The sequence below is a fragment of the Agelaius phoeniceus genome, chromosome 35 (genome assembly GCF_051311805.1).
Source record: "Agelaius phoeniceus isolate bAgePho1 chromosome 35, bAgePho1.hap1, whole genome shotgun sequence".
NCBI lineage: Eukaryota > Metazoa > Chordata > Aves > Passeriformes > Icteridae > Agelaius > Agelaius phoeniceus.
The window spans coordinates 654,950-668,271 of NC_135299.1; the positions used below are offsets into that span (position 1 = coordinate 654,950).

The 13,322-nt window shown below is 44.8% G+C and overlaps 1 protein-coding gene across 1 annotated transcript; it reads right to left on the minus strand.

Annotated features, from left to right (window-relative positions):
- Window positions 1–2,640: 2,640 nt before the first annotated feature.
- HOXC4 (homeobox C4) lies at window positions 2,641–12,692 on the minus strand. The gene is made up of 2 exons (XM_077192775.1): window positions 12,248–12,692; window positions 2,641–2,942 (listed from the first exon to the last, which is right to left on the minus strand). The coding sequence occupies exons 1-2, from the start codon at window positions 12,690–12,692 to the stop codon at window positions 2,641–2,643; spliced, it is 747 nt and encodes a 248-aa protein (XP_077048890.1).
- Between the last annotated feature and the right edge of the window lie 630 nt (window positions 12,693–13,322).

Below are 13,322 nucleotides of genomic sequence, written 5' to 3' on the forward strand. Positions count from 1 at the left end.
TGGGGGGGGGGTTAAATTAAATAATAATAAAAATAATTAATTATTAATAATGAAAATAATCGGGGGAATTTAAAGCGGGGTCGAGTTTTGACACGCACAGGGGATTAATAAAATAATCATTAAAATAATTAAATATGAATAATAATTGGGATGATTTAAAGAGGGGTCAAACTTTGACACGCGCAGGGGGATTAATAAAACGATAATTAAAAATAATTAATAATAATAATAATCGGGAGAATTTAAAGAGGGGTCAAACTTTGAAATGAACAGGGGAGTAATAAAATAATATTATTAATAATAAATAATAATTTTTAAAAATTTAAAAATAATGAGAATCTTAAAAAGGGGTTGAGTTTTGACAGGTAGGGGGTAATAATAATAATAATAATAATAATAATAATAATAATAATAATAATAGTGGTAATAATAATCCTTTTAAAAAGATTATTTTTGACACCCACAGGGGGTTTAATTAATTATAATAATAATAATAATAATAATAATAATAATAATAATAATAATAATAGTAATAATAATAATTTTAAAATACCAACAACAAAGGGAGAATTCCCCGCACCCCAAAACAAGGTGAAAACCCCAAATATAGAGATTTTTATATTAGAATCTGTCCAAGCCACTGCCCCTGTCCCCGCACGGCACGGATTTTTGGGGTGGGAAATTCGGATTTTTCCTCAAAAGCTGGGCTGGAAATTCGGAATTTTCGTCATAACCTGGTCGGAAAATGGGAATTCCTGCCCTAAGCTGGGTGGAAAATTGGAATTTCCGTTCTAATGTGGGCGGGAAAATCCGAATTTTTCCAAAAAATCCGAATTTCCGCTACAACCCAGGCGGGAAAATCCGAATTTTCCGACTTTTTCCTTAAAACCCGTGCAGAAAAATCCGAATTTTCCGACTTTTTCCTTAAAACCCGTGCAGAAAAATCCGAATTTTCTGACTTTTACCCTACAAACCGGGCAGAAAAAAAATCTGAAAGTTCCGACTTTTTCCCTATAATCCGGACAGAAAAATCTGAATTTCTGCTATAACCGGGGCAGAAAAATCCGAATTTTCCGACTTTTCCGTTACAAGCTGGGCAGAAAAAATCCGAATTTCCACTACAACCCAGGCAGAAAAACCTGAATTTTTCGAATTTCTGGTACAAACCGGGCAGAAAAATTCGAATTTTTAAAATTCCTGCAATAACAGGGGAAGAAAAATTCGAATTTCCGCTATAACCCGGGCAGAAAAATCCGAATTTTCCGACCTTTTCCGTACAACCCGGGCAGAAAAAAATCCAAATTTTTCGAGTTTCTGCTGCAACCGGGGGCAGAAAAACCCGAACTTTACGAATTTTTTGCTGCAACCAGGGGCAGAAAAATCCGAATTTTCCGACCTTTTCTGTACAACCCGGGCAGAAAAAAAATCCGAATTTTTCGATTTTCTGCTGCAACCAGGAGCAGAAAAATCCGAATTTCTCGACCTTTTCCCTACAACCCGGGCAGAAAAAATCCAAGTTTCTGCTGCAACCAGGGGCAGAAAAATCCAAATTTTTCGAATTCCTGCTGCAACCGGGGGCAGAAAAATCCGAATTTTCCGACCTTTTCTGTACAACACGGGCAGAAAAAAATCCAAGTTTCAGCTGCAACCAGGGGCAGAAAAATCGGAATTTTCCGACCTTTTCCCTACAACCCGGGCAGAAAAAAATCCAAATTTTTCGAATTCCTGCTGCAACCGGGGGCAGAAAAACCCGAATTTTACGAATTTTTTGCTGCTACCAGGGGCAGAAAAATCCAAATTTTCCGACCTTTTCCCTACAACCCGGGCAGAAAAAATCCAAGTTTCTGCTGCAAGCGGGGGCAGAAAAATCCGAATTTTACGAATTTTTTGCTCTAACCCGTGCAGAAAAATCCGAATTTTCCGACCTTTTCTGTACAACCCGGGCAGAAAAAAAATCCGAATTTTTCGATTTTCTGCTGCAACCAGGGGAAGAAAAATCCAAATTTTTCGAATTTCTGCTGCAGCCGGGGGCAGAAAAACCCGAACTTTAGGAATTTCTGCTGCTACCAGGGGCAGAAAAATCCAAATTTTTCGACCTTTTCCCTACAACCCGGGCAGAAAATATCCAAGTTTCTGCTGCAAGCGGGGGCAGAAAAATCCGATTTTTTCGAATTCCTGCTGCAACCGGGGGCAGAAAAATCCGAATTTTCCGACCTTTTCTGTACAACCCGGACAGAAAAAAATCCGAATTTTTCGAGTTTCTGCTGCAACCGGGGGCAGAAAAATCCGATTTTTTCGAATTCCTGCTGCAACCAGGGGCAGAAAAACCCGAACTTTACGAATCCTTTGCTCTAACCCGTGCAGAAAAATCCAAATTTTTCGATTTTCTGCTGCAACCAGGGGCAGAAAAACCCGAACTTTACGAATTTTTTGCTGCAACCAGGGGCAGAAAAACCCGAACTTTACGAATTTTTTCCTGCAACCAGGGGCAGAAAAATCCAAATTTTTCGAATTCCTGCTGCAACCGGGGGCAGAAAAACCCGAACTTTACGAATCCTTTGCTCTAACCCGCGCAGAAAACCCCGAACTTTCGGAATTTCCCCGCAGGAGGCGCGGCAGAGGCGGAGCCGCCCGGTCCCGTTACAGGCGGGTGATGTCGGCCGGCGGCTCCGGCGGCGGCGGCGGCGGCGGCTCCGGGGCGGGCGCCGCGGTTCGGGTTTTGGTGTTGGGCAGCCGGTGATCCTTCTTCCACTTCATGCGCCGGTTCTGGAACCAGATCTTGATCTGGCGCTCGCTGAGGCTCAGGGCGTGCGCGATCTCGATGCGGCGCCGCCGGGTCAGGTAGCGGTTGTAGTGGAACTCCTTCTCCAGCTCCAGCACCTGCTGCCGCGTGTAGGCCGTGCGGGAGCGCTTGGGCTCCGCGCCCGAGAAATTGGGGTTCACTGGCATAGGGGAAAATGGGGGAAAATTAGTGACATTGGTTGTCTAGAGAAATTGGGGTTCACTGGGGAAAATAAATGGGGGAAAAAATGGGGGAAAATGAGTGAAATTCCTTCCTCTGCTGCCGCGTGTAGGCCGTGCGGGAGCGCTTGGGCTCCGCGCCCGAGAAATTCGGGTTCACTGGGAATAAATGGGGGGAAAATGGTGAAAATGAGTGAAATTCCCTCTCTGCTGCCGCGTGTAGGCCGTGCGGGAGCGCTTGGGCTCCGCGCCCGAGAAATTCGGGTTCACTGGGGAAAATAAATGGGGGAAATTGGGGAAATTAGGGAAATTCCTTCTCTAGAGAAATTGGGGTTCACTGGGGAATAAATGGGGGAAAATGGGGGAAATTAGGGAAATTCCTTCTCTAGAGAAATTGGGGTTCACTAGGGAAAATGGGGGAAATGGGGAAAATGAGTGAAATTCCTTCCTCTGCTGCTGCGTGTAGGCCGTGTGGGAGCGCTTGGGCTCAGCACCTGAGAAATTGGGGTTCACTGGGGAAATAAATAGGGGAAATTGGTGACATTCCTTCTCTAGAGAAATTGGGGTTCACTGGGGGAATAAATGGGGGAAAATGGGGGAAATTAGGGAAATTCCCTCTCTGCTGCCGCGTGTAGGCCGTGCGGGAGCACTTGGGCTCCGCGCCCGAGAAATTGGGGTTCACTGGGGAAATAAATGGGGGAAAAAAATGGGGGAAATTAGGGAAATTCCTTCCTCTGCTGCCACGTGTAGGCCGTGCGGGAGCGCTTGGGCTCCGCGCCCGAGAAATTCGGGTTCACTGGGGAAAATAAATGGGGGAAATTAGGGAAATTCATTCTCTAGAGAAATTGGGGTTCACTGGCACAGGGATAAATGGGGAAAATGGGGAAATTAGGGAAATTCCGCCGCGTGTAGGCCGTGCGGGAGCGCTTGGGCTCCGCGCCCGAGAAATTCGGGTTCACTGGGGAATAAATGGGGGAAATTAGGGAAATTCATTCTCTAGAGAAATTGGGGTTCACTGGGATAAGGGAAATGGGGGGAAAATGGGGGGAAATGGGGGAAATTCTTTCCTCTGCTGCCGCGTGTAGGCCGTGCGCGAGCGCTTGGGCTCCGGGCCCGAGAAATTCGGCGTCACTGGGGAAATAAATGGGGGAAAAAATGGGGGAAAATGAGTGAAATTCCGTCTCCTGCTGCGGCGTGTAGGCCGTGCGGATGCGCTTGGGCTCCGAGCCCGAGAAATTGGGGTTCACTGGGGAATAAATGGGGAAAATGGGGGGAAAATGGGGGGAAATTAGTGACATTGCTTGTCTGGAGAAATTGGGGTTCACTGGCACAGGGAAAAATGGGGGAAAATGGGGGAAAATGGGGGAAAATGAGTGAAATTCCTTCTGTGGAGAAATTGGGGTTCTCTGGGGAAAATAAATGGGGGAAATTAGGGAAAAATGAGTGAAATTCCCTCTCTGCTGCCGCGTGTAGGCCGTGCGGGAGCGCTTGGGCTCCGCGCCTGAGAAATTTGGGTTCACTGGCACAGGGAAAAATGGGGGAAATGGGGGGAAATTAGTGACATTGCTTGTCTGGAGAAACTGGGGTTCACTGGGAAAAATAAATGGGGGAAATTAGGGGGGAAATGGGGGGAAATGGGGGAAAATAAGTGACATTGCTTGTGTGGAGAAATTGGAGTTCACTGGGGAAAATAAATGGGGGAAAGTGAGGGAAATTCCTTCCTCTGCTGCCGCGTGTAGGCCGTGCGGGAGCGCTTGGGCTCCGCGCCCGAGAAATTGGGGTTCACTGGGGAATAAATGGGGGAAAACTGGTGGAATTGCTTGTCTGGAGAAACTGGGGTTCACTGGAGAAAATAAATGGGGGAAATGGGGGAAAGTGGGGGAAAATTAGTGACATTGCTTCTCTAGAGAAATTGGGGTTCACTGGGGAAATAAATGGGGGAAATTGGGGGGGAAATGGAGGGAAATGAGTGAAATTCCTTCTCTGGACAAATTGGGGTTCACTGGGGAAAATAAATGGGGGGAAATAGGGGGAAAAATGGGGGAAAATTGGTGAAATTCCTTCTCTGGAGAAACTGGGGTTCACTGGGGAAAATAAATGGGGGGGAAAATGGGGGGAAATGGGGGGAAATGGGGGGAAATTAGTGAAATTTCTTCTCTGGAGAAATTGGGGTTCACTGGGACAGGGGGAATAGGGGGCAAAAGGGAATAAATTATAGGGGGGGTGTATGGGGAAAAAAGGGAAATTATAGGGGGTGTGTGGGGAAAAAAGGGGGGAAAAATATAAGGGGGGTGAATGGGGAAAAAAGGGGGGAAAAAGGGGAAAAATTATGGGGGGATATATGGGGAAAAAGGGGGGAAATTATAGGGGGAAAAAGGGGGAGAAAAGGGGGAAAAAGGGGGAAAAAAGGGGAGAAAAAGGGAAAAAATTATAGTGGGGTGTATGGGGGAAAAAAGGGGGGAAAAGGGGAAAATATATAGGGGGAATAAAGGGGAATGAAAGGGGAAATATGGGGAGGGAAAGGAGGAAAACGGGTGAAAAGTAGAAAAGCAAAAATCAAATTAATACGGGAAAAAAAAAAAACCACCAAAAATCAGGTTAATAGAAGAACAAATACAGTGAAAAAAATCGGAATAATGGGAAAGAAAAATGCGGGGAAATTCGGGTTAACAGAACAATAGAAACGGGGGGAAACGAGGATAAGGTGAAAATTACAGGCAAAATAAAAATAACAGGAAAAAATGCAGTAAAAATGAGGTTAAAAGGGAAAAAACATAGGGAAAAAATTAAGGTCAACAGGGAAAAAAAACAGGCAAAAAATTAAGGTTAACAGAAAAATAAATAGGCAAAAAAAATTAAAGGGAAAAATATTAATAAATAATCAGAATAATGGAAAAAACCGCGGTGAAAAAGAAAAATAAACAAAGCAGGTAAGCGGGGAAAAAAGGCCAAAAAATGAAATTAATGAGAAAAAAAATCTGAGTAAAGAATCAAACAGACAGAAAACCACAACAAATATTCAGATTAAGGAAAAAAAGGCCAAAATAAAGACAAATACGGAAAAAACCCACGCTAAATAAATGAAATAAAGACAAAAAAAGGCCCCACAAAAATAATCAAATGAACAGAGAAATAAACAGAAAATAAAGAAATAAATATAATAATAAACAGAAAATAAAGAAATAAAAATAAATTAAAACGAGGCCAAAAAAGTCCGGAAAAGAAATAAAGGAAGGCAACAAAAAAAAAAAATCACACACGCAAAAATTAAATATAGAAAGGCAGGAAAGGAGAAGGAGAAGAAAACTCGACGGACAAAATAAAATTGGAAAAAAATTTAAATAAAAAAATTTATAAAGGAAGAAAAGGAGAAAAAAAACCCCAAAGGACAAAATAAAAAGCGGGAAGAAAAAAAAATTTAAAATTTAAAAATAAATAAAGGGTGGAAAGGAGAAGGAGAAGAAAACGCAAAGGACAAAAAATCCGGAAAAATTTGAATTTAAAAAATAAATAAATAAGGGAGGGAAGGAGGAGAGGAAAACCCAACAGAGGAAAAAGCGTCAAAATTTAATTAAAATTTAATAAATAAATAAGGAGGGAAAGAAGAGGGAGAAGAAAACCCAACGGACAAAATGAAAAGTGGGAAAAGAAATGAAAATAAAATAAATAAATAAAAGACGAAAGGAGAAGGAAAAGGAAACCGAACAGAGGAAAAAAGCGGAAAAATTCAATTTAAAACATAAATAAATAAGGAAGGAAAGGAGAAGGAGAAGAAAAGGTAATGGACAAAACCCGGGAAAAATAAAGTCAAATAAAATAAAATAAAATATAAAATAAAATAAAATAAAATATAAAATAAAATAAAATAAAATAAAATAAAATAAAATAAAATAAAATAAAATAAAATATATAAGGAGGAAAGGAAGAAGGAGAAGAAAACCCAATGGGCAAAATAAAAGCATTTAAAAAAATTTTAAAAATAAATAAATAAGGAAGGGAGAAAAAAAAAGAAGAAGAAAACCCAAGGCACGAAAAACTGGGGGGGAAAATTAACATTAAATAAATAAAGAAAAAGGAGAGGGAAAGAAGAAAACCCAAGGCACAAAAAAACCACCAAAAACCCCAAATTAAACCCAAAAAAACCCCAAAGAAACCCCGGGAGCAGCAGAGCGACCCCGCGAGCACAAACCCCAAAATCCCGGACAAAAACCCCAAAATCCCGATTAAAAAAACAAAACAAAATCCCGATTTAAAAAAATCCCAAATCGCGATTTCAAACCCCTAAATCCCGATTAAAACCCCAAAATCCCGATTTCAAACCCCAAATCCCGATTCAAACCCCAAAATCACGATTTAAACCCCAAAATCCAAATTTAAACCCGAAATCCCCATTCCAAACCCCAAAATCCCCATTCCAAACCCCAAATCCCGCTTAAAACCCCAAAATCCCGATTCAAACCCCAAAATCCCGATTAAAAACCCCCAAAATCGCGATTAAAAACCCCCAAAATCCCCATTTCAAACCCCAAAATCCCCGATTCCAAACCCCAAAATCCCGATTAAAAACCCCAAAATCCCCATTCCAAACCCCAAAATCCCGATTTAAAACCCCCAAAATCGCGATTAAAAAACCCCAAAATCCAATTTCAAACCCCAAAATCCCGATTAAAACCCCCCAAAATCCCGATTCCAAACCCCCAAATCCCGATTAAAACCCCCCAAAATCCCGATTCCAAACCCCCAAAATCCCGATTTAAACCCCAAAATCCCGATTCAAACCCCCAAAATCGCGATTCCAAACCCCCAAAATCCCGATTCAAACCCCCAAAATCCCGATTAAAACCCCCAAAATCGCGATTTCAAGCCCCAAAACTCGTCCGGAATTCCCAGGCGGGGGCAGCTCGGGCCGGGGCTTCCCCGGCTGCAGAAACGCGAATTAAAAAAAGGAAAAAAAAGGAATTAAAAAAAAAAAGGAATTAAAAAAAAAAAAAGGGGAATAAAAAGTGAATAAAAAGTGAATAAAAAGTGAATTATGGCGGGATCCCGCAGGCGCCGCTGCCCGCGGATCGCGGCCATAAAAAAGCGAATTTATGGCCGGTGAAATTGCCCCGCTGGCATCGTAAATCCCGCGCGGGGAATCCCGGCCCAGCCCTAAAACATCCCCCAAAAAATAAATAAATAAAATAAAAAAAAAAATAAAATAAAATAAAATAAAATCCAAATTCCCGAGCGCAGAGCGCAGGACGAGGGAGGGGAAAATAAAAGGAATTTCTGTGGGGGGGGTGGCAGAAATGGGTGAAAAAAGGGGAAAATAAAGGGAATTTCTGTGGGGGGGGGGAGGGAGAAATGGGTGAAAAAAGGGGAAATAAAGTGAATTTTGGGTGGGGAATAAGGCGAGGATGGAGAGGGAAATCAAAGGGGAAATAAAGTGAATTTTGGATGGAGAATACGGTGAGGATAGGGGAGGGAAATCAGTGAAAAAAAAGGGAATTTTGGGTGGAGAATAAAGTGAGGAAAGGGAGGAAAAATCAGTTAAAAAAGGGGGAATAAAGTGAATTTTGGGTGGAGAATAAGGTGAGGAAAGGGAGGGAAATCAAAGGGGAAATAAAGGGAATTTTGGATGGAGAATAAAAGTGAGGAAAGGGAGAAAAAAATCAGTGAAAAGGGGGGAAATAAAGTGAATTTTGGGTGGAGAATAAGGTGAGGATAGGGAGAAAAAATCAGTGAAAAAGGGGGAAATAAAGTGAATTTTTAATGGAGAATAAAGTGAGGATGGGGAAAGAAATCAGTGAAAAAAGGGGAATAAAGTGAATTTTTAATGGAGAATAAGGGGAGGGAAATCAAGGGCAAAAATAAAGTTTTTTTTTCATTTTTTAAATTTTTTAATAGAGAATGGATCGAGGATGGGGAGGGAAATCAGGCACAAATGTAAAAATAAAGTGAATTTTTTAATGGGAAATAAGGTGAGGATAGGGAAAGAAATCAGTGAAAAAAGGGGGGAATAAAGTGAATTTTGGATGGAGAATAAAGTGAGGAGGGAAATCAGGCACAGAGATGAAAATAAATTGAATTTTTTAGCCGGGACAGAGTGAGGATGGGGCGGAAACCAAAGGGAAAAATAAAATTATTTCATAGCAGAGAGGATGGGGAGGGAAAAGAGGCACAGAGGGGAAAATAAAGTGATTTCCTTCAGGATGGCGAGGAGGAATAAAGTTGATTTTTGGAGGGGAAAAAGAGCGAGGACGGTGCAGGAAAACGGGGCTGGAGGAGCAGAAATAAAGCGAATTTTTAGAGGAGAAACCAAAGGCAGAAGAGGAGAAATAAAGCGAATTTTTAGAGGAGAAACCAAAGGCAGAGGAGGAGAAATAAAGTGAATTTTTAGCCGAGAAACCAAAGGCAGAAGAGGAGAAATAAAGTGAATTTTTAGCCGAGAAACCAAAGGCAGAAGAGGAGAAATAAAGTGAATTTTTAGAGGAGAAACCAAAGGGAGAGGAGGAGAAATAAAGTGAATTTTTGGCCGAGAAACCAAAGGCAGAGGAGGAGAAATAAAGCGAATTTTTAGAGGAGAAACCAAAGGCAGAAGAGGAGAAATAAAGCGAATTTTTGGCCGAGAAACCAAAGGCAGAAGAGGAGAAATAAAGCGAATTTTTAGAGGAGAAAAGAGCGAGGATGGGGTGGGATTAAAGGGAAATAATGAAGTTAATTTTTAGCAGGGACGGGGTGGAAATGGGGCGCAGAAAATGAAGTTGTTTTTTAACTTCAGGGTGGGGGCAGTCGGAGGCAGGGGTGAGAACGGAGCTGATTTTAACGGGAGAGGGAAAGCGGAGCGAAAATAAAGTTATTTATTGTCAGAGGGGGGAAACGGGGGCAAAAATAAAATTATGTGTGGGGAGAGTGAGGGTGACGAGGGAAATCAAAGGGAAAAATAAAAAATAAAGTTGTTTGTGGGCAGAGTGAGGGTGGGGAGGGAAATCAGGCACGGAGATAAAAATGAAGTTGGTTTGGAACAAAGTGAGGATGATGAAGGGAAATCAAAGGGAAAAATAAAATTATTTGTGGGCAGGGTGAGGAGGATGAAGGAAATCAAAGGGAAAATTAAAGTTATTTGTGATCAGAGTGAGGAGGATGAGGGAAATCAAAGGGAAAAATAAAAAATAAAATTATTTGTGGGCAGGGTGAGGAGGATGAGGGAAATCCAAGGGAAAATTAAAGTTATTTCTGATCAGGGTGAGGAGGATGAGGGAAATCAAGCATAGAGGTGGAAATAAAGTTGGTTCTGAGCAGAGAAGTGAGGATGGAGAGGGAAACCAAAGCCAAAAATGTTTTTTAGCGAAGCGAGGATGATGAAGGAAATCCAAGCAAAACTGAAGTTATTTTTGGGCGGAGTGAGGATGAGGAGGGAAACCAGAGGGGAAAATAAAGTTATTGCTGAGCGGGGTGAGGATGAGGAGGGAAACCAAAGCCAAAACCATTTCTGGACGAAGTGGGGATGAAGAGGGAAATCCAAGCTGAGAACTGGAGTTATTCCTTACCAGAGCGAGGATGATGAGGGAAACCAAGGGCAAAAATAAATTTGATTTCTGAGCAGGGTGAGGATGATGAAGGGAATCAAGAGCAAAAAATAAATTTGGGTTCTGAGCAGAGCGAGGATGATGAAGGAAATAAAGTTCTTTCTGAGCGGAGCAAGGATGATGAAGGAAACCAAGGGCAGGAATAACTTTGGGCTCTGGGCAGGGTGAGGATGATGAAGGAATCAAGGGCAGGAATAACTTTGGGCTCTGAGCAGAGCGAGGATGATGAAGGAAACCAAGGGCAGGAATAACTTTGGGCTCTGAGCAGAGCGAGGATGATGAGGGAATCAAGGGCAGGAATAACTTTGGGCTCTGAGCAGGGTGAGGATGATGAAGGAAACCAAGGGCAGGAATAACTTTGGGCTCTGAGCAGGGTGAGGATGATGAGGGAACCAAGGGCAGGAATAACTTTGGGCTCTGGGCAGAGCGAGGATGATGAGGAAACCGAGGGCAGAAATAAATTTGGGCTCTGAGCAGGGAAGTGCGGCCGCTGCGGGAAAGCAGAGCCCAGCCCGAGGCTGCGTCTGGGCAGAGGAGTGAGGATGAGGAGGGAAACCAAAGGCAGGAATGGAGTTATTTCTGAAGGGAGTGAGGATGAGGAGGGAAACCGGGGGTAAAACAAAAAGCGATTTCTGAAGGGAGTGAGGGTGAGGAGGGAAACCAAGGCAGAAATGTGAAGTTCTTCTTGAGCGGAGTGAGGATGATGAGGGAAACCAGAGGCAGAAATGTGGAGTTATTTCTGAAGGGAGTGAGGATGAGGAGAGACGCCAAAGGCAGAAAGAAATGAAGTTATTTTTGAGCAGAATGAGGAGGATGATGAAGGAAACCAGAGGCAGAAATGAAGTTATTTTTGAGTGGAATGAGGATGATGAGGGAAGCCCAAGGCAGATCTATGAAGTTCTTTTCGAGCGGAGTGAGGATGATGAAGGAACCCAAAGGCAGAAATGTGAAGTGATTTCTGAAGGGAGTGAGGATGATGAAGGAAACCAGAGGCAGGAATGAAGTGATTTCTGAAGGGAGTGAGGATGATGAAGGAAACCAGAGGCAGGAATGGCAGATCTATGAAGTTATTTTTGAGCGGAATGAGGATGATGAAGGAAACCAAATGCAGGAATGAATGATTTCTGAAGGGAGTGAGGATGATGAGGGGCAGAAATGGCAGACATGTGAAGTTCTTTCCGAGCAGAATGAGGATGATGAAGGAACCGAAAAGCAGATATGAAGTTCTTTTCGGGAGGAATGAGGATGATGAGGGAAGCCCAAGGCCGATCTGTGAAGTTCCTTCCGAGCAGAGTGAGGATGATGAAGGAACCAAATGCAGGTCTGTGAAGTTCTTTCGAGCAGAGTGAGGATGATGAGGGGCAGAAATGGCAGATATTATTTTCGAGCAGGATGAGGATGATGAGGGACCCCGAGGCCGATCTGCGGAGCTCCCTCCGAGCAGAGTGAGGATGATGAAGGAACCAAATGCAGATCTGCGGAGCTCCCTCCGAGCGGCGTGAGGATGATGAGGGAAGCCCGAGGCCGATGTGTGGAGCTCCCTCCGAGCGGAGTGAGGATGATGAAGGAACCAAATGCAGATCTGCGGAGCTCCCTCCGATTGGAGCGCCCCGCACGCCCAGGGCCCCGCGGCCGAGCCCGGAGCTGTCCCCGGCGCCCCCCCCGCGGCCCCCGCAGCCCGAGCCCGGCCCCGGGCGCGTTCCCCCCGTTCCTACCGGTGCTGACGTGGATTTTCTTCATCCAGGGATAAACCACGGGCGCCTTCCCCGCGCTGCCCTCGGGCTCCGCGCACGGCCCCGGGGGCTCGCAGAGCTGCGGCTTCTCCGCCAGGTGCTGCCTCCCTCCTCCTCCTCCTCCTCCTCCTCCTCCTCCTCCTCCTCCTCCTCCTCCTCCTCCTCCTCCTCCTCCTCCTCCTCCTCCTCCTCCTCCCGCTGCTGCCCCCGCTGCCCGGAGCCCCCCGCAGCCGAAGGGGCGCTCGGGGAAAGCCCCGCGGGCGCCCCCGAAAATCTCCGCGTGGTGCGGGGGGAACGCGCCCGGCTCCCTCCGCGCGTAGAACTCCGCGCCGGGCTCGGGGATGTAATTACTCTGCGAATATTCCTCGCATGGAGGGAACTTCGGATCGATGTAGTTAGAGTCCATCAAATAAGAGCTCATGATCATTAATTTCTGGAGTGGAAAATAATTTTTCTCGCTTTGTCGTTTTTCTGCTCCATAAAGCCCTCCTACTCGCGGCCACCCCGTAAAGTTTCTTTCACCATGTGACGGACGCGGCCAATCACGCCCGGCCCGTGGGCCCCGGATCAGGAACCCAAAGAGGAGAGAAATTCACCCAAAACGGGGGGGGGGGAGGCGTGGGAGGGAGAGGGGAGATGGAGGCGCCCGGATCCGGGAGCGGAAGGGGCGGAAAATTCACCAGAATTGGGGTGGGCAGGAGTGGGAGGGGAGATTGGGGTCAGAGGAGCCGCTCGGAGCGGGGAAAACGCCGGAAAATTCACCCAAATCGTGGTGGGGAGCAGCGGGAGAGCAAGGGGTTAACTCAGGGATAAGGGAGCGAAAATCCCACAGAATTCACCCAAATCGTGATGGGGAACAGCGGGAGAGCAAGGGGTTAACTCAGGGAGAAGGAAAGGGAAAATGCCATAAAATTCACCCAAATCGTGGTGGGGAGCAGCGGGAGAGCAAGGGGTTAACTCAGGGAGAAGGGAGCGAAAATCCCATAAAATTCACCCAAATTGTGATGGAGAAGAGTGGGAGGAGGATTGGGTTAACTCAGGGATAAGGAAAGGGAAA